Consider the following 27,005-nt stretch of genomic DNA (forward strand, 5'->3'; position numbering starts at 1 on the left):
AGGCTCAGCCAAGACAGGGATGCGACCCTGGTGCTGCCTCCCACCCCAGTACAGCCTGTCCCAGATGTTCAGTAGTGGGGCAGGACAGAGGTGCACCACAGTGGTTTGGGACAGTGCCATTCTCCCCTGCCCTTCTACAGTCCCCTCACTGTGAGGGGGCCACTAATGAACCTTAGGAGCCACCTTGGGCTGCCCAGGGAGTAATAGTGTCCAAGAGAGGAAAGTTACAGTTGGAGAGACCTTATCTCTTTTAGTCTTTGTGGTCCATGCCTCCACCCAGGCCACCTTACCCTTTCCCTTCCCTCAACCCCACTCACACATTTCTGTACCCAGTTGCACCTGAGGCATCTGCCTGTGCTCTGTTTAATAAGATGCCACTCATCTTTTTGTTGGTTACATGTGTTAACCCAATTAACAGCACTGCTGAAAGGGGACCAAAAATGAAAGCTTGGAAGGGAAATATCTCTTCCACTCATTGGTAACTAAATGTTTTCAACTAAAACATCAGGCACATGCTACTCTCACTCTTCCTTGTTTAACATGAAGCAAAGAGTTGGAATGAGCTGGTAGGACACAGTGCATGAAGCTTGTGGGCAGAGACACTGGCCAGAAAGATTTGGTTTCATAGGTGTGTTTCTTTGACTTAAAACATTATTATTATACTGTAAATGGGTTGACAAGGCAAACACGCACAGTTGCCTCATAGGCAGTCAGTATGGATGCTGAAAGCAGAGTCCCTTTGCCCATCCCTTGCACAGACAGCTACTGCCTTCCCACAATACTGCCAGAACAGAGCCTGTCTAACATGTTATTTTTTATGAAGAGTTCAGCCAAATGAACCATGAAGCAATGAGACAGGCAAAAATGAAGCAAGTACAAAATGTGCCCACAGCAGTAATTGGACAGGTTGAGAACTGTCTGCTCCTCCTTCATGGATGCTATGATGAAGACCTGGCTGCGCCAGTGTGGCAGAAGGACTTTCATGAATGTTTTTCTCACCAGGAGCAAAGAGCAAAATATCAAAGAAAGAAACACCCTCTTTTGCCCTTTTTCTTCCTTGCTGACTTAAATTCCCTCTTTATTTTCCAGCTCCATTCTCTCTGCTGGACACAGCTAAAGATGATTTGTGCCTTCCCAAGCAGCCAGACAGCACCCACCATGGCCCAGTCCTGCACAGTGCTGTCCTAAAATCTAAAGGGTTGTTGGGGCCACCAACAGACTGTTTTCACTATCAGTAACTTATGCTTAGATTTCCTGCATATTCCCAAGAGCTGGAGTACAGGGCAGAAGAGCTGAGCTGTCTGGCAGCTGGATCATTTGCGTGGCAGGTCTTACATCTACAGAAGGCACCACAGCTGTCCTTACCTGGGCAAGGCCATGAAGCCTCCAGACTTCTTTCCCTTTGGTGGCTAAAGCCCCTGTGATGCAAAGCAGATTGGGAGGTAGCAGAGATGGAGACTCTCAGCAAACTCCAGGGTACAGCCCTGGAGGTTGCACCCCAGCAGGCCATGCTTTTCCACTGTTACAAACACACTGTTGTGAGTCTATTCCCCACAGCCTCGCAGGAACATGTCCCTGCTCCTATGTGATGCTGCCTTCGGGGTACCCCTCCTAATAACCTCTCACCTAAATATGTATTGACACTCACACCATATGTTTTGACAGTGTTGCTGCTTAGGGGCAGGCTTCAGTCACTGGAAGGAAGAGCAGTACTCTAGGGCTAGTCTGGTGGGACACCTGTGTGATTGGGACCTTATGTGTGATTGAAATGGTCTGACTTTGAAGGGATATAGGTGGGATTGTTCCAGGAGTTTCTCAAAGGTGCTCCCAGGCCTGGGTATTGTTTGGGAGTGTCTGAGCCAAAGCAGTGGCAAACACAGTGAGGGACACCACATAGAAGCAATGGTACTGGTATAGTCAGGCCAGAACCCAGTTACTGCCACACTGTAAAACACCCATACCCTGCAAGGTGGGGCTGATTGTCCCTTCCTCCACCCCAGCAATCTCTTACAGACTGAAAAGAGGTGGCGGAACTGAAGCCATACATGATTGGATAGATAACCACACAATTGCAGAGGTTGCATGAATGGTATTTCCCTGCACCAGTCAGCATTCCCCCAGCCCTGAGAGTCTGGGTGCCATCTACCCCAGTGTTCCATGTCATGGCATGTGTTTCAGTTGTTGCCAGGAGAAGCAGCTTTGTCCTCCCAGGACTTTGAGAGAAGGTTAATCTCCAATGACTCCTTGATCAAGAAAACAACTTGATTCCCCCAGTGGACATGCATTCACTGCAAGGAATATCAAGGGAGCACAAAAGCTCTGTCCATCCTTTGTGTTTGTTAAAACACTTCCTTTGTTATGCAGCCACTGGAAGAAGCTCTCATATGTAGAGGATCCCCTGCAGGATTTGGTGAAAGTTAAAGCAAAGCACAGAGCTTGTATTTAGGTGAAGTTTTGAGTCATGAAGCAAAACTGGGGGATGGGAAAAGACAGGTACCTGATATTTAAGGCCAAAGCAGCATACCTGCATACCTGTCAAGCCTTCTCTTATCGAAGGTGATGCATATCTCATTTCACTACAGAGCTGCCCCATGGTTTTCTGTGTACCTAAATTTTCACCATAATGGCTGTACCTTGAACTGTGGGGGTAGCTCCTGGGCAAAGACACCAGAGACAATTGTTTGAGAAAATAGTTTACATAAAAATTTGCTCTTTGCTGTTTTCTGGGCTATTCTTAAGGCAGAATTTGTCCTTGCCAGCAGTATTTTATGACTTTGAAGGAGAAATTATTCTAACAGCAAGAGAGGACAATTCTGTAAAAAGCACAGGACATCTCACTAGCATAACATTCCTAGTAGAAAATTACAAACTACTGCTTCATCTGTTCTCCTGCTGTCTCCCTGAGTGCCCGTGGCTTACTTTAGGACAGACACTTCTGCACAAAGAGCAGCTCCTGCTCTGAGTGCCACAAGCCTCACACAATAAGCTTCTGAGTTCTGGGCTGTACCAGCAAAAATGGGGGGCTGACTCCTAGGCCAAGTCTAAAACCATGTATTTACAAATATTTAAGAGATGCTAAAAGCATATAGAAAATCCTGCCAGCCTTCATGTGTCTAAAAGCTGAGTGCTTTCCACCTTAGCTGAATTTTAACACTCTTCCCCAAACACTTTGTCCCCTCTCAGCAATTTCCTTTGCACAAGGCAACTCAGAAAATAAAATAGCTGAATTTCTTTCAGGGATGTCTGAGAAGCCATTTTCTAACAGTAAAACTGACAGATTCAGCTGCTTTAATAACTGTGATATTACCTTGACCTGAATTGCTCTCAGGGCTTGAAGATTCTGCTGTGACCCTCACACATGAAAGTGCTTGCAGGGGGAATGATTCCAGTGTTTGGTACCTGCTGTGGTGCCTCCAGGGTCCATTGCAAGCTACTGCAAGAACTCTGTTCTCCTGCCAGATGTTTCTGTAGCAGCCTTCACTTCATGGGTCACATCACCTCTAAAGGGCCTCTTCTACTTTCCAGTCTTCCTAGTCCCACTGTAGAGTAGCTCTCATGGGTGCCCCTGCCTTAGAGGCCACCACTGAAGTGCCCTGCATCCTCTCAACACCTGGACCTGACAAAGCCATTCCTGACCCATGGGGTCAATCTGGACTCTAAAACTGGCCCTGGTAATGAAACAAATATGCAAAATAACTTCAAAGACATGTGTGGGGCCATCTGTGTTACCCACCCAGTGGCAAATGGGTGAGTTTTCAGAAGCCACCTTCAGCAGTACCTTTTGACCATTGTAGGCAGGAAAGAAAAGAGGGAAATTAAATAAAAGGTGCAGTTTTTCTTCAAAAGTGCTCTATAATACAATTCTCCTCCTTGGGGCAGGGGGAGGGACTGTCTCTGTTTCCAAGTGCAACTCAGCAGGCAGAAAACCAGGCAACATATAAATGGGCAGAACACCACTGGGACTTTCACTGAAGATGCCTAAAGGACCTGGACAAAGGGTAAGGTGACACTGGTGCTGGTAAAGTCTTTTCCAGGTCATAATTTTTGTCTACAACACTGAGAAGCCTTCAGACCACCAGAGAAAACATTACATAAACGATCAGCAAACATCCACTTCTCTCCTCCTTGCTAAACATATCCAAACATACTTCTAAATCTCTTTCACATGCCTCTCACAATGCCAATGGAGTAATATTTAACCTTTATCTCCCTGGCTCGGAAAGGAGATGGAAGAACTGGAAAAGGACAGAAATATATTGGGAGGATAATGAGAAGTAAGAAATACCCAACTATATCAAGACATGCTGGTCTAGAAAAGAGATGACTAGCATGAAAGCAGATCCCCTCAGCACTGAGAGGCAAGGAGAAGGTCAACAGCAGTAAGTACTCGTGTGCCTCTCAGTACAATAATAAAGAGGCAACAAATGAAACCAGCAGACGGCAGCTTCACATTCAGCCAGAGGATTAACTTCTTCTTACCACACACAATCCAGCTGTGTGACCGATTATTGCTAGTTATTGTAGACCCAGTAGTCTTGCCTGGATTTAAAACCCATAAGATAAATTCACAGAAAGAGATGGACAAAGTAACAGGGAAAGACAAAATCCACCAAAGCAAATATTGCTGTGATAATGAGGACCCAGAAAAGAGAAAGGATGAGACCCTCTCCTGGGGTAGCCAGTCACGGTGAACCATTCACTGAGAATTACACACAGCTGGACTGTTTATCTAGCTAGTCTGCTAGTTTCATTTGTTACCTCTTTATTCTTGTTGCCCCACTTTATCCCTGTGCATTATTAATTACTGCCATCACTGAAAACTGGCCATGGTAACTTCCAATCAGCACATTGCCTCATGCCTTCTAAGGAAATGTGTCCTGCCTTCACATTACCAGCTGCCAGCTCTTGACTGGAGGTTAACTTACTGTGTTAAAGAGATGTTCTCAGCTCAGTCCATTCTGCAAAACATATTTTGCTTAGCATGGAAAGGAGACATCTGAGGAGAGGCCTAGCTACAGCCTGCCACTGGCTGTAGGGCATTACAAGGAAGGTAAGTCCAGACTCTTTTCAGAGGTGACCAGTGACAGGGTAGAAGGTCCTATTCAAAAGGGGCACAAGTTGCAAAAGATTTTGGATGTGAGGAGAAAACTTTCCTTGAGAGCAGTGCAGCCCTGGGACAAGCTGCAGAAAGATGGTGGGAATCTCTGTCCTCGAAGTTATCAAGCACTGTAGCAGATGAGGGCCTGAGCTCCCTGGCCTAGTGTGAGCCCTGTAGTGAGCCCTGCTGGGCACTTCGGCTGGTATTGAACACTTCCAGAAATGTCTCCTGACACAAATCAGGATTTGGGAACCATACTCCATCCAGCACGACCAGCCTTGTAAGACTGAACTGATCATTCATGTTTAATCAAAAACGTAAGTGCTATTCGCAGGGAAACAACTTCCTCCATGTGTGATTGTGCCAGCAACTCACAGGCTTCACAGGTGCTTCAGTGCTGGGCCATCACCTCCGTGACTCAAGCAGTACCCCTGCAATGCTGCCTCCCCTGCAGTATGGGAAAGGATCTGCACAAGGGAGGAACCGTACCTGGCACATATGCTGAAGCACCTTCAGGCACTTTTCTGACCATCTCATTGAAGAATTGTCTGTAGTAGTGATTCCCACAAATGTCACAGGTGTTGCCTTGTCCATAATAAGGGCAGGAAGCCATCAAAAATCATCCTTGGGATACTGCATGTAGCAGCCATCATATGGTGCTCTCTGGGGAATACTTGAAAGTTTTAAAGACAGCAGAAGCCATCTCTCTTGTGTCTAATTAAACAAAAGCACCAATACCAGTTCTTCCCAAGCTCAGTGACACATTATGCCAGGTACAGTACACCAGACTGTACAGCACCATTTCCACTGCCCTGAGGAACTGTGACCCAGATGGAAAAGGTAGGAATCAGCAATTTGCCCGTTGTTCTACATGGAATCATGTAGACAGTGGAAAGTGTTTTGCTTTACCCCTAATGGAGAGAAACAGGCAACTCCTGTGATTCAGCCCTTCCTAAGACACAAATCCCAATAACTTGTAGCAGTCTCCCCTGGACTCTAGGTAACATTCCCATGGACAGTTTAAAAGACCAGCTTTGATGAGAAGCCTGGATTTTTGCATGGCTGCAAGAAGTGAGCAAATTCATCACTTTAGAGAGACACTTGTTGGAGCTAACAAAAGAGGTATGGTATGCACATGAGACTCAGATCTGCAGCCTTAGTTGAATCCCTTCATAAAATCTTCTCTACCTTCTCAGTAATAACAACAATATTACTTTTCTATCTCTCTTTCTCCCCCTTCTGTCTGTAATTTGCTCTTCCTGGTGGAAGGGAAAGGAAGTGTATATTATTGCAACACTGACAAGTCCTGAACAGCATCTTCTCTCACTATCAGTAAACCTTAGAAAGCAGAACAGACCTCTGACAGGGGTTTGAGGAATGTGGAGATGCTATCCATGTGCTTCTTTACCAACTGAAAACTGTAAGCATGAAAGCAATTCAAAGCATGCCCCTCTTTTTCTGTCTTTCTTATTTCCCCAGTTTCTGGCACATCTCAGGTATTTACTAAACAAATTCACAATTGTTTAGCAATGAATATACTGAGATGGGTCAGATTTAACTACTCAAGCAGGCACACTAAGGTACATTTGCTGTGTCCTTTTGCAATAAAGAAACTCAAATCACTTGCTCTTCCTGTGCAGAAGTAATCCAAACTCATCTAGCAATGTGTAGACTGCAGCCTAACAATGGAGGTTACCTTGTGAAAGATTCTTTACCTGGTTGTGGCTGGAGACAAAATGCCTCAATCAGAAATCTGACACAGGATTTTTTCATCCTCAATCAGGCTATCAGTTGGGAGTAATAACATAATATTCACTAACACTTTTTTATAAGGCTCCTGTATTTTTACAAGATGATGTCTCAATGCATTTGTGTTGTGCAGCAGTTCCGCAGTGAGCACTGGATTTACTGAGCACATACAGGAAGATTTTATGTGTGCGCTAAGAATACACAGGACTGTCTGAGCAAAAGTAGCTGACCCACAGAAATCATGAACTAAGGTTTTGCAGCTTCTAGGTTATTTTAGTTTCACTGGTTGTACAAGAAAAAATAGGTCTGCACACGTCACGGTTGCCTTTCAGGATGCATGCATGTAGACCATGCCTTCAGAGATTATTGCTGCATTATACGGCATTACTCTTCCAACAGTTCACCAGACACTCATAAATTCTGGAAAAAACAGCCCACATTCTGATTTTTGGCCTGGACAAAATTTCAGCATGGGAAAAGGAGACTTGATCAGGGATCCTGGTTCGACAGACACTCTCCATTTATTGAGGTCTCCAAAATTTAAGAAAGGCTACACTTCAAATTCACATTAAGCTCATCCTGGGTGGTTGTTTATGTTTCCTCATAAGCTGGACTACACACTGCTAATCAACTGAGCTGCTGTATGAAAAGACAAATGATGCACGACAATCCACCATGGAGCCACTTTACAGAAGGTTGTGGTGTCTCCCACACTGGAGATACTCAAGAACTGTCTGGATGCAATCCTGTGCCATGTGTTCTGGGGTGACCTTGCCTGGGCAAGAATGTTGGACCAGACAAGGTTGCTCCCTTGCAACCTGACCCATTTTGTGGTTCTGTGATTTTAATATAAGGAATTCAAGTACTTTAGGGTCCTGTGAGCCAGCAGGAGAACATCCAGTTGCAGACGCTGTTTAATTGACTGGTTCCTTGCTTCTAACAGGTATCCAGAGATTTTTACTAGAACTGTGCCCCTATTCTTTTATGTGGTCTTGTACTGTCTTGCCAGCAGCTGTCTTCACTAGTGGCATCAGACACTCCCAACAGAGGTCACTGAAGACACATCGCTGGCAGTTGGAGAACACTGAATTATGTGCCCATGACTTCTGCAAGTCTTCTGTGCTGACAAAGTTACAGAAGGATAGACTACTGTTTGCCCTGTGGCATGCACAGAAAGGATGCATTTTGCTCATGTTTGCTTGCCTTTTAAAATGTTAGTAGGAAGATCTGGGAAACATGCTTCAACAAACAAGAGCCAAAATAGCCACAAAGTACCTCCCTGGATGAATGAATGGATGGACATTTTGGAGCAGCATCTGGTCAGCAGAGCCATCTCTAATGTGGTAGTGACTCTGTGCTCACTATCCCTAGCACAGCCACAGCCATAGGTGCATCACAGGTCCCAGCCAGGTACCCCGATGCTGCTGAAAGCCCCCTGGTCAGGATGGGACACAGCCTGCACTGCATTGCCATGCTAGGTGGCAGTTCTATAGTGCAGAGAAGCCATAGACTTCTGACTCCAGAGTGACAGAGCTATGGTTTGGGTTAATTCAGTAGTGCAGCAGCTTTCACCTCAGTTGCTGTTCTCTCAGGGCTGCTTCCTTTCAGTTTTACAGAAATAGAGGAAAGAACCAGCCAGAAGCTGGCTGTCTCATTCAAAACTGCACAGTGTGACTTACAGCGGGAGTAAGTATCATCAGTTTCAACTTCTACAGAGCAAAAAATCTCTTCTTTTAGTCTTGATCTTTTGTCAGCAGTATGAACACACAGAAAATGCCATTATTTGAATCTACTCTTTGAACTGCAGATTCAGAGGAACAGGTTTTTAAAAGAAAAAAAAAAAGAGAGAGAGAGAGAGAGAGAGAGAGAGAGAAAGGAAAAAACAACGCAAAGGTCTGTCAGTTGTGCAAAATGCATTCCAGCACTGCAAGGTGGGTGGTCTGCTTGGAAGTTGTTTTGGTTTCAGCACAAACTGCCACAAAAGATAGTGATGTGTGCGCAAATGCGGTCTGATGGCCGCATTTGAAACGAAGTGGCTTACCTGTGTATTGAATGATGTTTAACACAAGCACTCCACTAACTGGCTGTCAAGTGGGAAGCGCCACTTCATGGGAAGTGGCACTCTAAAGTCGCATCCACTCTCTGTCAGGAATTTAAGTGGCGTTTTAAAACTGAAATGAATACGCTCTCATTTCCCACACAGAAACAAACACATAAAGCTCACAAAAATTTTATATATTCTGAGAGTGGAAAACGAGGTGTCTTTCAAGACGGAGCAGCAAGGTAATCGTCAACCTTTAATGATTAAATTACTCACAAGATGTAAAGCCGAATCAAGCCCTTTTCCAGTAGGTCGTTCAGTGCACAAACCCGAAGTACTTGCACTACCAAACACGGAAATTCTTTTCTTTTTTGGAAAACAACTGGACATCACGAAAATGTCTATTCATTTGGAAATTGGCTTTTGTATCAAATACAAAACGTTTTATTATGTACTTTGTAGATGTGAGAATTGTAACTAAAGTAAACAAAAATTCTCACTACTCTTATAGCTGTGTCAATGCAAAAAACACACATGAAAGGGAAGCATAAGATCCTGTCTGGTTTAGCTTCAAATTAGAGGAAAGTGTATGTGGGTGGGGATTATATGACCAAGCATTATGGCTGGCTTCAAATAACTTAGGTAGATTCCATTTATGACTAATTCACTTGATTTTTTTGTAAGTGTTAAAATAAATTGTCCCATTGACTCTGAGGATTGAAGTCCAACAGCATTCACGGAACAGTAATTAAGAGCACCCTCTTGTGGTCATTATTACGGATGTTAATTAAACCTTTTATGGTAAGCTGCTAATGTATCTGCTCTTTCATGCCAATACGGTACCTAGAAAGTTTATTAAAATATGCACATGAATGTGCTGTACATAATTTGTTCTATATTTGCCAAAGAGACACAACTGCAAGGTTTTATCTTGCTTATTCACCAAAAGTTGTATGCTTTTAAATAAAAAAATATTTTAACATTTCATGCAGTTTAGAGCAAAGTAATTCCTTTATTTGCCATTTTCAAAATTGGCAAGGAAACCGTCAGAAAGGATATGATAGAGCAGCAAGTTTGGTCTTCATACCAGAGAACTTAGCAAAAACTATCCCAGAGGATGGGATTAACGTACCGCTGCATGAAGCCAATCTGTTGAGAAGGAAGCAATGTGGCTACTGCAAAAGTGAGTCATGATTAGCTGATCTTTACAGAACTTTTGCAGTTCTCTGAAGCAATCATGGAACATGTGGGCTTTCCATTTAATTATAACTTTTCTTAAGATGCCTAAGAATGGAATTTACTTTAATACGGAAATAAATGTCTGATAGTCATTAAACATAAAATACAGAATGAAAAGCACTAGGTGGGAATGTTTGAGCAAATTATGGCAGCTCTAGTCAAGTTAGCTTTGGTTAGACTATATGAGAGTTATAGTATAAGAAACTGTCAAAGTAAGGGACAGATGGAAATATTCTGTATGGAAGCAGATTAGGAAGAATATCTTGAATGCCAAGTGGCCAGCAAGCATGCTTTGTCTGCATTTCATTTCCAAGCACACCCCCCAAGACATGTACTGCACCTCAAGAATTTGCCATATAACATTAGTATCACACTCGTCTTCAATTAATCATTACATTGTCTGATTAAGTTAGTAACTAAAGTTCTTGCTACCTTCTACCATGACAGCATACTACTTACTGAGTGTGTCCTCTGGGATTTGCCATATAAATGTATGAGTCGAGAACCAAGGTACCGTATGAGAAAATTTGCAACCAGGATTCCACCTCAGTTAAAACAATTTTATATTGTAATAGGAGATTACTGCAGTGTGCAGTTCTGAGCAATCACTTTGGGAAAAATAAGAAAGAGCAAGGAAGCAAATTTCACAGTATGAAGTTGTCCTGGGGTGACGTTGTGAGGTTTGTATCCCCAATTGTCTGTTGGGTCTCTGTTGGATATTGCCCTGTGTGCCTTTGGTGTTGGGTCTGGGAGCAGGGGGAAGGGAGAGGCACGCGGTTTGTTTTCAGAAACTTTCCTCCGCTGGCTGGCCTTGAGAGTCAGATTCAGCAACACACGGCGAGGGACGGAGAGATTTTTTTTCCTTCAGTAGTTAGTTAGCTAGTTAGGCAGTAGCTAGCAGAGGAGGAGAAGCTTCACTTTTTTTTCCTCTCCTGTTTTTTTTTTCTTTTTTTCTTTCCTGTTTTTTTCCTCTTTTTCTTTTTTTTTTTTTTTTCCCTGTCTTTCCTTGGAACTGGTAAAATCTCTCTAGACGAAGGACTCAGGGGAGCGCCGTGGGGGCCCGCACCTGGAACCCACCAAGATCCATCCTGCACAGCGTGTCCCAGCGCCAGAGGGACTGAGACAGAGCAACCACCTCCAGGAAGGACTTCTTTTCTAATCCGGTCATCTCTCCAGAGCGGCACGGAGTTCTTGTCATCTGGTATTGTCGAATTTATTGTGCTGGGGAGTGCTTTGTCTGTTTAATAAACAGGGTTCTTTCCACTTCCCTCGGAGGAGGTTTTTTCTTCCCTGAACCAGTTGGGGGAGGGGAGGGATGGCCCCCTTAGGAGGTTTCCTCCCAAAAAAATCTGCCTTAAACTTCTACAGAAGTCAATTAATGGAATGATGAAACACACAAGGAAAGTATTCAAATTATCAGTGTATTAGAGAAGAAACAGGTTTTGCTAAGCAGCACTAAAGTGTTCCATTTTCTTCCAAGAAGACCATTTCTATGGACACTAGGAGGCACACCCTCAGAAAATGAAGGCATTGGGATAGCATGTTCCAATGCTTTCAAATGTACCATGAGAAATTACATTGCTCAGAGAAGAGATGGGGTGGCTAGTGCAGACAAAGAGTCTAAGACCATGGATGTTTGGGGTGATTTGTACAGGCGCTTTCAGATTTTGGTAGACACCAAGGTAAAAGTTAATGAATCCGTGAAATGTTGCTGAGACTCCACCAACTCTGCTTTTCTTGCTTTCTTAGAAAAGTGAAGGGACAAAAAAAAAGTTGAAACTTTAAATAGTTTTAAAAAAAATCTCAAACATAAACTAGGAAAATATGCAACACTCAGAAAAACAAATGCACCCTCAAAACAAGAAAAGCAGGAAGTTAAAAAACGGGACTTCAGGAAGATCCAAACCCTGACAAATGAAAATCCAAGTTGGTTGAGTTTAACCATGCTGACACGCCCTAGAGAGACCTAGAGCACCTGCAGACTCAAGACAAGAAACATATCCCTCCTGGCATGGAACTGTTCTGGTGGTACATCAGATGCAATGGCTGGCAGCTGAGTGTGTCAGGTTTTCAGTCAGGGAATAGTCAGGTGCCAGACAGTGTGCTTTCCTAGACAGGTGAGGATGCTTCCAATTAGTGGTGAACAGTTTCACTGCCTCCAAATTCAGAGGATGCTGAAAACTGGAAATTCTTGACCACTGCTGTAAAGAAAACTCTCACTGAGAAATAAATCAAGAAAGTGCAGTCTCTTGCAACAGGTTGTGTCACTAGATCACAAACTAGATTCCAAAATCACTTAACTAGATTCCTAATCTATTCAGGAAGAGAAAATCCTCCTTTTTTTTTTTCCCTCTCTCATTTTTCTTCACGAACTACTATCCACACCCTAGACATATCATGGTCTTTCAAGGAAAAAAAAAAGGGGCGGTGGGGGGGCTCCAGTAAATGGCAAAGCTCAGTGGCTCAGTGTACCTATTTCACAAAGAGAACAAATTGTAAAAGTTTGATTTGGACAGCTTAGCCAGGAACATTTGGATGAAGTGGAAGTAAAACAGGAATAAAGTATATGTCAAACCTATAAGAAAGGAGTGAGTGGCATCATGAATTCCTTTTATTCTCTTCCACTCATAAGTTTCAACTTAATCAGAGGTATTAAAACCTTTGGAATATGTTCTTCCCTGTTCCAAGAAAGAAATAACTTTAAATCACATTTTAAATTGCTATGGTCACAGCTCCTCTTTCTGGCAAGGCAAAGCCAAGTTTTCACTATGAGGAGGGGAAAAAAACCAATCAAAACTAAGATAACAAAATCAACTAACTTAAGTAATCCAGGTAGCAAGACCCTGATCAGAAACTATTTTCTGATCATATTGAGAGGATACATTCAGATTATGTTCAAGATTCAAATTCTGTGGATGGCACAGTCCCTCAGAAGCACCTCCCATTGGTCCTGCATTCCTAGGGAGCTTAAGCCATATGTTGGCTCCATATTTCTCTCACAGGTAGGTTGGTGTGCACCTAGAAGGCACACTCTCTAAGACCAGTTCCACATTATCCTTCTCCTCTCATGCTTCAGTGAGCTGAAATGGTCATGGCTCCTGGTGGTGTCTGTCCTGAGGAGCAGGACTGGGGCCTGGAGGTGCATATGGACAGCACTGTGAAATGAACTTACCATCTGTTTGCAGCTAATACTGGGAAAACAAACTGGAGAGGGAGATCTGACGAAAACCAGTGGACAGCGGCACCAAAATGTTTTGCAGAAATTTTCAAGGACCAGATGAGAGACATCTTGCTTAAATCCTGGTAACTGGGACATGATTTTCTTTCTACAACAGACTTTGTCAGCTGTTTTATGGTCTTCCATTCCAGGTACTCTGTACATAGGAACAAGTCAGGTTGATGTAGTGGTTTGAAAGCAAAACAAATGAGAGGCTCCAAGTCAGAGAAACAATTTAATAGGAAGAAAGGAAAGAAAGTAAAATAAAAAGATGCAATACTACAAAAGACCACTGACAGAGTCAGAATACAACCTGAGCAGAGTGATGGAAGCAGTCCAGATGAGGTGGTCTTCCTGAAGCAGTGATCCTGTAGAAAGGTCTGGTAGCTCTGTTCCTCTGGAAATCCAGTGGGTAAGGGCCCCCTGTACTGTTCCAAACCCCAGATTATATCCAGGTCAGAATGCTTGGTTCCTCCCCCTAGGCGAAGCATCTCACAATGGGATGATGGGTCATGCAGGGGGTCCTTGATGGCCCATTAAACAGAGATAGCTCCTGGAGGGTGTTATCTATGAGTCACTGGCGAGGCACTTGATGGGCCATTAACAGAAGATAATGGCCCAGAGGGAGGGGGTCTGGGAAAACACTGCCCCACCTGGATTCAACAGTCCATGAAGATGGTGATAGAATACTTTGTGCACATCCTATACTACAACCCAGGACAGTTGACTTGGAGCAACAGTAAGAAAATATCTTTATATTATGGCTTGGGGAAAAAAAAAGGTATAAAACAGTGCACAATATAAAGTGGAAATCTGAAGAATTTATTTTTAAATAATTACATTCCCCATCTTCTTAAAGACTTCAGGAAGGCCTGAATTTTGAACTTTTCTCCAGAATGCTCAGCCTTTCACCATCAATAAAATTAAAGCTCATGTCTTGGAGGCTCTTATAGTAGATGATGTACCTATTTTCTGTCTCAGAAATGCCTGAGATGCTCTTAATAGAACAAAAAGTGACTAAAACATTCAGCAAAGTTTCTTGATGTTTCTAACTTGCTACTGGAAAGATTCTTGCATGGATTAAATTACTGTTCATATAGAAATACTAGCAGGGAGAATAAATCTATCAATATATAGATCCCTTTTACATCATATGTGACTATTCCTTGTACCCTTGGGAAAAAGGCCCCAAAACTTACATAGCCCAACTTTATGACAACTCAGACAGGTCTTCAAACCCATTTCTATAGAATCTCCTCTGCCAGCCACTGCTGGAGCAAGAAAAATATCCTAGTGTCTTAATTTCAGAAAAAAATACAAGTTTTCCTACAGTGTTTTTTGTCCTTTGTATTGAAGATATCAAATCACCAAAGGCTGCCATACCACAGTTACAGAACGTGTTTGCTCTTTAGCCACGGTTTCCTACTCTTTATGTGCATGGAAGAGAAAGATTACTTTTTCTGGTAAAATACTGGAAGAGGATTTCTCTTTCTGGATTGTCAATCAATAGCAAAATGTGCAGTCAGCTTTAGCAATCTCTGAAACAGTAAACAGCATTTTTTCATCATGTGGCCATCAGCTCTTTCCTTTTCACAGATATGAAATGAACTTTTTCTATTGATATTAAAGACAACATATTAGAGTCCTATTCAGGAATAAAACAGAAAAGTTTTGTACAATGCTAGCAAATAAAAGATATCTACATTGTAATTTCAAATTCTGTCATCTCCTGTACTGAGAAAATGATAACAAACTTGCATTAAGATCTCATGTCAGAGAAGAATGCCAATTTTTGTCTCTAAACATTTGCACTTTGATTCTTTCCTGTTTGTTTCAGATGTGTTGCTTAGGCATTCAACACTTTATGTGTTTACTCCCTTACCTATCTGTTCAACCAAGATTACATACATCAATTGGAGTACAACAAATGGAGCGTGAAGACAGGCCATATTACTATGAAAATCCTCTCCTACAGGTAGTGAGCAAAGGAGAAAATCTGAGAGAGCTGACAAACCTTATTTACTCTGCATGTCCCATTTTGTCCAACAGGATGATTCACTGTATATCCCTGATCCATGAGCTATGGCATAGATGAATTCAGAAAGAAAACATACAAATCCAAGCAGGTACAATGTCTGGTTTTAACAAGTTCACTTTGTTTTTCACAGGTCACATACTTCTTTTTCACCAAGAAGCCAGCATTATTTCTGCATTTATTTAGTAAAGGTAACATAAGCAATGGGTGTATCAAACTAAAACACGATGGAAAAAATATCACAAAGGGCATGGAATTTTTTTCCCTACATTCCTAAGGATGCACTTGAACTGTTCTCTCCCATTCAAAAAGCATTTGAAATCATTGGACAAAATCCAGTGCCTTAGTCATGCTCAGAGGCAGCAGCCCAACACTCTGTGTGTATTGGCCAGTCAGCTTCTGGCTACTGAATTCGAATGTAGCTAAAATTGATGCTACCACATGAACCATCAAAAGGAGGGAGAGGAATAGGTGGGGGTGGGGGTGGGGAGAGGAGTAAAGACATTTTTGTCCACAGCTGCTCCTTCAAAAGACAAGCTCATAGAAGAAGTACAACTGTTGAGTCTCTTTCTCATGGAACAAGTGTTTTCTACTGAGGAAGGACAAAAGGATGGTTTGGCTGTAGGAATGCAACTGCAATGCAGTTGTATGCATATTGCTACTAAGATTTTGAGGACACAGAGAAAGAAGTATATCATGAGCAATATGGAAATATGTGCCCACCAGCTACTCCGTAAGTAACTCCTGGTCTAGATGAACAGTGAATTTGGTTAGAAAGACCCCATCACACAGGCTTATTGCTATTATGTGGCTCCACGTGTTTCAGCGTGATCCTCCATGAATAGAGAGGAAGAGGTGTGCTGCCTCGGATGAAGAACCCATTCAGCCTAACATCCTGTTTCCACCACAGGCCACAGGCAAACGTCAAAGGAAGAGGAAAAGCAAGGCAAATATATGATATCTTTTCTGCAACACTCCCACAGCTACCAACTGCTTTCAGCTCTGGGAATTTCCTGAGCGTGAGGGGGTGTTCATTCAATAACTCTCAACACAGTCCTCTTCCAAACACTTGGCTTATCCCCCCTGCACTGTACTGTGAGTACAGAGAAACACCCTGTACTCAACATGCCATTCAGAAAGGCACTGAACGAATGACCATCTCCTCTTGTTTATTTAGACTTGGGCTCCTGGTACTGCAAATCTGATGGTTTGCACTCAGAAAGTCAGCTGGCATCCACCCTCTACAAGTTACTTAGGATATGATGGGCCTCATGCATCCTCCCTCTGATGAAAACTCCAAGCCTCAATTGTCCCTTTCAAGGGACACAAAATCAGAGAGCCAAGCATCCTTGTTACTCTTTTCTAGTTCCAGCATTTTCTTTATAAGAAGCAGGAAATACAACAGAGAACAGTGCTCACAGTGCAAACTCACCACAGATTTCTGGAGTGCCATAAATGTATTCCCAGTTTTGTTCTCTGTCCCTTTTCTTGAAATGTGCCTTGCTTTTTCCAAACATAAAGATATGTAAGTATGTAAAGATACATACTTAAAGCCTCACTCATGTGTGGCAGCAACTAATTCAGGTATTCCTACCTTTTATGTAAAGCTATGACTAATTATGACATCACCTTGCATTTATCTACTCTGTATTTAATCTACTTTTTAACTTCCTAATCACCCACAATTCTTCACAGATGACCCTCATCCCCTGCTAGCTTTAAAAGGTTTTGCATAGTCAGCAAACATTCTTGTCTTGCTGCTCATTGTTTCCTCCATGGGAGTGATGAATTGTGAGGCACTGTTCAGCTGCCTCCTTGTGCTCAACTCCTCACTGATGATGGTCTCTGTGGCTCTGAAATAATGCATATTTGTGCTTGACAATTAATGACAGCCTACCTTCTAATACACGGCTACCAGCAGCCAAGTAATACTTGATATTACTTGGCATACACAACCTGAAAAGCTGTTTAAAACACAGATACCATTGTAATTATTATCTTATGTGCATGCATTAAACCACATGTGTTTAATATTAAGCACAAATACTATTGCATGATGAGAGCAATGCATATGAGACAGTTTGTAACACCTTGCTAATATACACTATTAACTTTATTACCTTCTCTTGGCCATGAAAATTAAGAGCATTGTATTTGATTCATTCTGGTCAGAAGCTGAGCTGGGGAGAATATTTCGCTTTGATTGCCCTGTCAGATTGCCCCTGAGAAAAAGAAGAAAACCCGAAATTCTCTCGTATATATTTTAAAAACAGTTTTACTTAATACTTAACACTTGCATAGGCAGTTGCGACCCACAGCCAATTTAATTTTAATGCCTTGCCTCTGAATTTGCTTTTGTTTATGTATTCTGATTTCCTTTTAATCCTAATTCCAGTTTGGTTGCATAACAGTAATGTCCTTTTGCCCTTAAAACCCTTACACAGGGTCTCAAACTTGGCTTTGCTTTAAGGCAGTTTCGGTTTATGAAAGATACAGAACTATTTGTTACCCCACAAGCACAACTCAATTCACTCCTCCCTAAATGTCTGCTCCTACAAAAAAAGGAAGAAGAGACACCAGAATAGCAAAAGGAATCCAAACATACGTATGTTTGCTTTTCAAGCAAACACTTCCATTTCCAAGACATCTAGTAAACACTTCTCTTCAATCTTTTTTTATTTCCCTTATTTCTACAGTGTTTATTAATATGTTTGCAACTCCACTGTCAGTAACTCAGTCCAAACAAAGGAGAAATGAGGTTGGAGAAATGTATGGTCATACTGTATATTGGTATAAGCTGCTTCCTGTACGCTGGGGTTACGATTTGCATTTTCATCTATTAAATACCTTGTGTTCTAGATCCTTCTCTCTGACTATTTGGACATCTCCACTGTGGCACTTTTCCAACTTTATACAAACACTGGAAAGCAATCTCGCTGAAAGCAGACGGTTTAGTATGACTTGGTTATTAATTTTTAAGGAAGAGGTTCTGTGATCTGCGACAAGAGAAGTATTTTAATTGATGGGAGGAGCTACCTACCACTCATGCAAGTATTAGAGCCACTTAAAATGTCTTCATCTGCATTTCTGTACATATGTATATATATATATATGGGTATATATATAAAAACTTCCCAGAAGCAGTATGTTCTTTTCTCAGCGTTCACAGCACACTCTGCTGGCTGCTGTCGAAAGTTAATGCCAAGCGAGGACGACAAGCTAAAAAGAAAATGTTTTAGGGCAGAGGAGAAACACAATCCATGCAGGTAATTACCGCGGGCATTTGAACGGAGAGGCACAAGGGAAGTATTCTAGGACCAGCAAGGAAGGGTTGGCAAGAAACTAGTTTAGTTTCACGGAAGAGAGCGAGCTTTTCTCTTTTTTTGGGAGGGGGGAGTTGGGGGGGGGGGGGTGTACGGGGGGGAGGGAAAGAAGGCTTCTCCCTGTGCTGAGGTCATCCCGTTTCAGCATGGAGGCAGGGAGCACGCATCTGTGCCAGTGCCTCCATTTCCGTTCCCTCAAGGACAGAGCAGGGACTGCCTGACGGGCGGGCGAGGATCACTGGCTGCTCGGTATTAAGTGGCTTTATATGAAAGTGGCTTAGAGCTACATTTGCATGACAAAGCCATTTGCGCGTCGCTCGGCAGTAAGGGAGGCTGCAGCCTCCATTTATCCTCCCTTGCGTTAAACACGCGAAACCACTAAGGGCAGGACGGGGATTTTGTTAGGAAAGCGATCATTGCCCGTGCCGAGCGAGGCTGGCAGCAGGAGCAGGGAGTGGGGACAATGCTCCAGCAGTTTTCAGGGCAGAAAACGTGGCCGGGGCCGTTTCCGGCCGAGAACCAGCCTCGCGTAAGGCTGTGGCGGGGCCGGCCCGGGCGGACAAAAGGGGCATTGCTGGGTGACGCTGCTGAGGAATTCCTGCCGGGCGGGGCGGGATTTATGGCTTTTTTTTTCCACGGGGCCGCTCAGGCCCGAGGCGGGGGACGGTGCGGAAAGCGCAGGATCATCATCGGCTCCCCTCCCCCAGTCCAACCCCTCCCCGGTTCCGCGGTCTCGGTCCCGATCGCGGCACAGCCGCCCCCCCCCTCCCCCGCCGACACCGGCCCCCACCCCGGCCCGCGCGCGCCCCCCGCCCCCCACCGCCGTGCGCCACGCGGGCCGCGGGCCCCGCCTCGCCGCCTGACCGCGCGCGCCCCCCCCTTCCCCTCCCCCCTCGCGCGCCCTCCCGGCGCGCCCCGCGCGGCGGCGGCGGGGCGGGACCCCGCCCTGGCGGCTCGCGAGGAGGGGCGGGGCAGCCCCTGCGCGCCTGCGCGGGCGGCCTCGCCCCTTATGTGGCCACCCCCGCCCCCCGCCCTGCGCAGGCGCAGTGCGGCGGCGGCTCGGCGAGGGGAAGGGCGAGAGCGGCTGCCGGAGCGGGGGGGACCACGGGGCTCCGTCGCTCCGCCGCCATGGCGGGCGCGGCCCCGGCCCCGGCCCCGGCCCACGAGCAAGACCACGAGCAGAAGGCTTCGGCCGCGGCGGGCGAGCGGCCGCACCTCTCGGCGGCGGCGCTGGCGAAGATCGAGCGGAACCGGCAGCGGGCGCTGGCACTGCGGCAGGCGCGGCTGGCGGCCCGGCCCTACCCTGCCGCAGGTCGGATGGCGGCGGAACGGGCGAGTCCCCGCGCCATTTTTTCTCTTTTTTAGGGGGGAGGTTTCGAGAGGAGAAAAATGTGGGAAAAGGGGGGGCGCCGCCGGGCATGAGGCGGCGGGAGGGGGGGGGGGGAGGGGAAGGTGCGGTAGGGTGGCTGGAACGGGGTAGGGGTTGGGGGGGGAGAATCCGCCACGGCGCGCTAGGGCCCCCCCCCCCCACATGTGTGGGGGAGGGGGGGCTCTTGCACGCGCGCGCTCTCCGCGCGGCCCCCCGCCTCGCGCGCGCGGCGCGGTGGGGGCGGCCGCGCGCGCCCCCTGCCGGTGGCGACGCTTTAACGCAGCGCCCGCCTCATTTGTGCTCCCGCAGGCGGCGGCGGCGGGCGGGCGCGGGCCCTTCCCAAGGTCGTGGACACGGGAGGGGGTTTCTTCCTGGAGGAGGAGGAGAACGAGGAGAAGGAAGAGCGCGGCGCCGGCGAGAAGATCGTGCAGCCGCCCGGTAATTATGAAAAAAACCTGTAGGGAGAGGCGGGGGTTTGGCGGGGAGGCGGCGGGAGGAGGCGGTGCCGCGTGCGCGGGGCTGGCGGGGGAGGGCAGGAAGGCGCGGGGGCGACAGTGAGCCGGCTCCGGCCGCGCCAACGGGGCGGGATGGATGGGCGCCTTTTTTTTTTTTTTTTTTCCCGGGCTTTTTTTGCTCTCCTTTCTTACCCTATTTTTCTTTCTTTTTTCCTTTTTTTTTTTTTTTCCCCCCCCTTTATTTTTGGTTGCCATTCCTTTTCCTATTTCACACGTTTTTCTGGATGTGCTCGATTAGTAGTGCGTCCGATTCTTTTCAGCATTAAATCGGCTATAGCAAATGCGCGGTAATTAAAAATGAAGATTTTTAAGCCGCAGAAGTGGGACACAGCCAGTGCCCTTGGGTATAGCACATTTTAATTTTCTTTTCCTTCCCCGTAAACGTTATTTCCATTATTCCTTACGGGAAATTTAAAGATCGACATGAGGGTAAATTTTATCGGCTTCGTCGGTTGTGGGAATTTTGGGATTTATGTCGTTTGTGCCAAGACCAGAGCGCTGCTGCAGTGCCAGCTTTTATCGTTATAAAGCGTGCTGGCGCCAAGTTACTGATCGTTCGGTGGAGGATTTCAGCACATTGCCTTGCGATATTCTCTCCACCAAAAAAAGCAAATGGAGAAGTAAGGGTCCCAAAATAGATCGACTTTCTTCTCTGGGATTGTCTTTGTCTTGCTTTGTTCTGCTTGTATCAGCTGCGGGGCTCTTGGTGCAGTGTATCTCTTTGTTAGAAATCAGCACCAGATTTCATAAACAGTGTAAACAATTAGCAGTTCTGCTTCTTTTGATGGGCTAATGTTTAACAATAAATTAAAGTAGATATGGGATGCCTTTACACTGGGCGTATTTTTTGCTGTGTAATTCATAACGTCATTGTCTTAATAAAATGTCTTCGTGTTCGGGAGCACTGCCTTAAATGATGGAATGTGATGTAAGAGTATGAAATGACTGTGAAGTACTGAGTATCCGGCTGCCTAGTAGGACTGAATTTACATAAAATGTCGTCTTTGCTGGATCGAATCTGCTGTGAATGCAAACGCAATTAAAATGTATGGTGCTGCATGTCAACCGTTAATCTTCTGCTTCAGGTGTTCCTAAAATTCCACAGCACTGCCTGACTTTAAGATTTCAGAGCTGTATATAAATGTTAATTTTTCGACAGAATTCCAATATTACTGTTCAAGGAATGTTCCTTATAGCTGTTTTTCCCTGAATCGGTATTTCTTGGTGTCCTGTGGAACGTAAAAGCAGATGGTGATGACGCTGGAGGTGATCTGCCCGTTGAGGATGCAGCCAGAAGCAGCTGGCGCTGAGATGAGTCTGGGCTTGGAGCAGTGCTGAGAGGGCTTGGGGAGAGGATTGTAGTGGAGCTCCATCCCCATTCCACTCCTAGCAGCTCTCTGGCCATCCACCTCCGTTTCTGCCAGCTGGAACGGACAAGAGCCTTGCCAACTGCCCCTGGCTTCCACTGAGCTCGTTTAGGAAGAGGCAGGTGTGGCTGAGCTAGGAAGAAAAACTGGAGCAGAGCTGAGAGAGCTATGATGCCAGCGCAGCTCCTGTAGTTTCCTGCTCTAGCCACCCTCTTCAAACTGAATCCCTTCTCTGCTTCCTCCTGTCTCTGCCCGCATGTCCTCTGTAAATCAGGGCATATTTTGGGAGGGTCAGAACAGGGGAAGTGGGAGGAGAGGATTTCAAGCACTTTGTGGGAGAAATGGGGAGGCTTTTTTAACAATTGCTAATTTAGATGTGCATTTAAATGTTAAGTACTTAACACTAAAGTTGGAACAAGAAAGCACTCCAACAGAGATAATATTGGTAATGGATTTGCATTTGTACTGTATTGTTCTGAAAAACTTTGATAGAGTGAAAGTAGTTTGTAACATGCTTCTGTGAATTCTAGTAAAATTGCCTGTAATACCAATTCTAGATGCTTGCTTTTATCATTGTAGTCCCTTTAAAAAATATTTCTTTCCATTAGCACCCGTACTAGAATTTGACTATCTCATCTGTGGAGACTGTGGCAAAGAATTCATGGACTCCTACCTTATGCAGCACTTTGATTGGGCAACGTGTGATAATTGCAGGTATTACAAATAATCAGGAGAGAGAAACACTATTTTACATAAAGATTGCTGGCTATAATTCAGTTAGTTACAGTCATTTAAAGACTGTTAAAGAGACATATTTCAGTAACTTAAATGTAAATGAAAGTTGACTGATACCCTTTGCATTTTTCATTATGGAATTGAGTCACAGATTGTCTCATAAGCCTGCCTGAGGATAAGGGGACATCAGTGGATTATTATACAACATTATGGAAATAGGATGTCATGAGAGCAGTTGGTGTGTTTGGCAGTGTGAAAATGTATGTCTGGCTGCAGACTAGAGCCATTTGAAAACCTGATGGAACACAAATACCTGCTGTCTGAAGTGGCGCAGGGATTAGGAGAGTGTTTGCAGTCCCAGTGTTTTAACTAAAGTGAAGTTGGTACTTTGGTCAGCATGGGCGTGCTGGAAGCATAACAGCCAGAGGGCAGAGCCCTCATGGGAGGTTACTGGTTGGCCTGTGAGGTAAGCAGGAGTTTGACCTTGAGAGGAGAGCAAGCTCTTTTAACACAAAAAATGCTCCAAAAGCCATCAAGATAACCAGGGCAATGTAACCAACTGCAGCAGCCGGCCGCCGTATGTGTAAGAATGAATTGGGTGAATGAAAATAAAAGGCAGCCAGGAGTTTGTTCTGGGAGCCTACCCATTTACTGCGGGGAGTGGTTAGGGGTGTGCACGTGGTATGGGCGGTTCACAGTCATACCGGAGGCAAAGTTCTGTATCGGAAGTTACAGTGGGTAGGAAAGGGACGTTAAGGATAGGACTTTGAGCCTTTGGAGTACTTTCCTTGGGTCTAAGCTCTAGTAGCTGATCACTGGAGTGTCCTTGGTGCAGTAACTGTAACTGTGAACTTTGAATTCTAGTAAAGCTGCATTTACAGCAGTACTTCCTTGATGACCGTTGTTAGCACTTAGTGTTTGGCAGATTGTTTGGCTCAAGTGATTCAAGTTGTACTTCAGTCAGGATTGTGTAAATGTAATTTTTTCCATTAACTCATAAATGCTGCTGTGGTTCCAGAGTTTTTATTATCTGGTAAAGGCAATAGTCTTTTAGAAGTCATTACTTTCTGGTTTTTCTGCCTACTATCTTGCATTATAGTACGAAGTGCTCTGTCTGTGTTGCTAATCAGTTTCTGAGATCTAGAAGCATATGGAGTGTGTATATTCTCAGGTGATCTGACCTGTCTCACACATTCTTTCTGTCTTGACCATGTGAGGCTCATACTTTTCTGTCCTCTTGGATTGCATCTGAGTTAGGTGAATACCTGAGATTACTCATTTTAAGTTTCAGTTATTCCCTCTTGTAAGAAAATAGAAGAAAAGCCTTTCTCGAAGAGCAGGCTTCTCAGTCTGTGTTTGTTGAAATGAGAGGACATTTTAAATACTTAATTTCAGGAAATGTAGTCTGGAGTTTAGCTGGGCTCTTGGAATCCAAAGTTATTTGCATGCATAAAAAACTGAAGGCATTAGGCCTACCTGTATTTCAGGAATGTTAGAAGGGATGGGGACTTAAATGATAATTACTGGCGGTTTTAGGGTGTAGCTTTCTCATCGTTACTTTACATCTTGCAGAGATGTTGAAGATAAACATAGGCTTATAACAAGGACAGAAGCAAAAGAAGAGTATCTGCTTAAAGACTGTGATTTAGACAAGAGGGAACCAGTGCTCAGATTCATTGTGAAGAAAAACCCTCATAATTCACGATGGGGTGAAATGAAACTTTATTTAAAACTACAGGTATAGAAACATAATGTGTTTCAGACGTTTTTACCTTTGTACAGCTTTTGTTGCCACTTGGTGCCTGAATAGTTTTGTTAAAGCTAAGTGTGTTATGTATAGCTTGTTATAGTTAAATGGTTGCAGTCCAAGTTATTAAAATGTCTGGTTTTGAGAACATTTTAAAGATGTTCATTGAGCAGAACTTCAGTGGGTTACATAATTACAAGTCACAAAGCACATGCCCCGTCAGTTTTACTCTGAAGTGCATGGGGCAGCTGCAGCTGTGTGTTGCCCTTTGTAGCTGTGTTCACAGCTTTGCCCGCAGAGACAGCAGGAAAGGCAAGTGATTTCCCAGGGCTCTTGTCATTTCTTGTTTGGTACTTCATAGGAATCATACTGCTTTAGTAAAATATGGGCAAAATTAGAGCTGGGCTTAAGCCTTCCTAAGTTGCATCCAGCTCATACTAAAAACTAGTGTTGCCTCTTCCTGTGAAAAGAGTGCAGTCTTGTGAATCAAGAGCAGAAGTAGGTGGGAGGCAGAGGAAGATTGGTTGGTTTATGTGTGTGTAGGGGAAAATTAAATTTGTAAGTTAGAATAGTTTACTTTTGTCATTTCAGGGAAAAAAAAAGGCATTTATGTCCATCCTGTAGGTAATCAAGCGTTCACTTGAAGTCTGGGGTAGTGAGGAAGCATTGCAAGAAGCAAAGGAGCTACGCCGTGATAGCAGAGAGAAGATGAAACAGAAAAAGTTTGACAAGAAAGTTAAAGGTAAATCATTTAAATTGCATACTTCAGTACCTGAAAGGCAGTACAGTTCTGTTGAAACCTGTGTCTGCATCTGATTAAATTACTGAGAAAATACTTAGTGTGGTAGAATGGGTGTTTTCACTCCCAGTGAGCCTGAAACAGTGGTGTGACCTCATAGCTATTTTGGGCAGTGTTGGTCTGCAGGACTTGAGGTCCCTTCCAGCTTGAATTCCCCTGTTGTCCTGTGGACATGATGTGACAGAAATCAATTACAGTGGTTCATTGTAGTGTCCTTCGAATTTTTGGGTATGACCCAGAATGTGCCATGGATTGCTCCTGATACTTTTGACTTGTGGAAGACAGGGATTTTTGTGGCAGTGGGTTATAGTTCTGTGATAGCCTTCAGGTGGAGTGACTAATGAAACAGGATTTTCCTGTTGTTCCCAGGATTCCTAGCTGCTGTCTTTACTGCACATTGCCTTTTGGGTTTTTTCCCTGATAAGTTAGTATTTAGATGAGTATTTGATAGGTGGAACCTTTTGTAGCACTTGTAGCATCCATGCTTTGCTTTGGGGTGACACTGGAAAGGGCGGAAAGCTCAAGCTGGCTGTCCTGATGTTGTCTGAAGGAGGCAGAACTTGAGACTGCACAAATAACCCGTCTGGGCCATTGATGATGTGCGTACAGAAGGACTGGCAGCAGACTGTAGCCAAGATGCCAGAGTACAGTGCAAGTACAGGCCTTAACGTGACAAAGTTTGCAGCCTGAATGACTTGGCTCAAAATGTGACCACATTTTGCTGTTCAGTATTCTTGCCACCCTCTTGCAACATCCGGATAATATCTTGGGCCCTGCTGCCAGCTTGTGCGCTCTAGAGAACCCACAGATTTCACTGCGGATGCTGCAGAGGCAATTCGTATTATTGGGCATAAAGCTTAAAGAATGCCAAGTCACTTGGGAGGCTTACTGTGACCTGAATGAAAATGACTCTTTCCTTGGTCATGTAAAATAAATGAGGTGTTCTATAAAAACTTCTCCTTTGCATTCCACTGACCCCTTTTGGATACCTTTGAATGGCTTTGTGTAAAAAAGCAGCAAGCAACATGTCCTTAGTCCAGATGGAAAATCTTTGCCTGTGAGATCCCATGACAGTGTAGTTCTTGGCCTTTAAAATGTGCAAACAAGGTGAGGATTGCAAGGCAAGTCAGAGCTTGTTCTTGCAAGAGCAGATTCTTTCCCAGACTTTGTGGAAGACGGGAGGCAAGCATATTGTCATCTGTAGGCCTCAGGAACCTGGTTAGCCTGAGTTTAGTTAAACATTATTTAAGATACACTGAGATCTAAAATTTTCTTGTATTTCTTACCAGAACTCCGCCGTGCCGTGAGGAGTAGTTTGTGGAAGAAAGAAGCTAGTATCCATGAACATGAATATGGACCAGAAGAAAACATTGATGAAGATACATATAGAAAGACATGCACTGTATGTGGCCATGAATTAACTTACGAGAAGATGTAGTGTTAACCTCTTTAATTCTACTTTATTTTTAATGGTATTTTGTATTAAAGTCAAATAAATGTTCATTATGAACAAGCTGTTGGCCAAATTCCAGGAAGTGTTATAATATTCAGCTGCAAGCAGCTCTGTGAAGAACAGAAGGCTTTGGCTTTTAAGCTAGATCTTGCAGTAGAATATAGCACATTTGCAACCATTCAACAATTGGTATCTTCTTGATCAAAAGATAAGTTTGTATCATTGTACTTGATGCACTGATCAAATGAGGGTAACCTTCCCACTGCTTTTCTGCTTCCATCAGGAAGAAGGCTCCCTACTTTCTCCTGGCTGTTGTCT

The 27,005-nt window shown here is 44.3% G+C and overlaps 1 protein-coding gene across 1 annotated transcript; it reads left to right on the forward strand.

Annotated features, from left to right (window-relative positions):
* The first annotated feature begins 18,584 nt into the window (after window positions 1–18,584).
* XPA (XPA, DNA damage recognition and repair factor) lies at window positions 18,585–26,747 on the forward strand. The gene is made up of 7 exons (XM_066181486.1): window positions 18,585–18,645; window positions 19,744–20,014; window positions 20,381–20,509; window positions 22,562–22,667; window positions 24,261–24,426; window positions 25,060–25,177; window positions 26,524–26,747. Exons 1-7 carry the CDS (start codon window positions 18,640–18,642, stop codon window positions 26,670–26,672), a joined length of 945 nt encoding a protein of 314 aa, XP_066037583.1. The 5' UTR covers window positions 18,585–18,639; the 3' UTR covers window positions 26,673–26,747.
* The last annotated feature ends 258 nt before the right edge of the window (window positions 26,748–27,005 follow it).

Source organism: Chamaea fasciata, unplaced genomic scaffold (genome assembly GCF_029207755.1).
Source record: "Chamaea fasciata isolate MVZ Bird 193981 ecotype frontalis unplaced genomic scaffold, bChaFas1.0.hap1 SCAF_4, whole genome shotgun sequence".
NCBI lineage: Eukaryota > Metazoa > Chordata > Aves > Passeriformes > Sylviidae > Chamaea > Chamaea fasciata.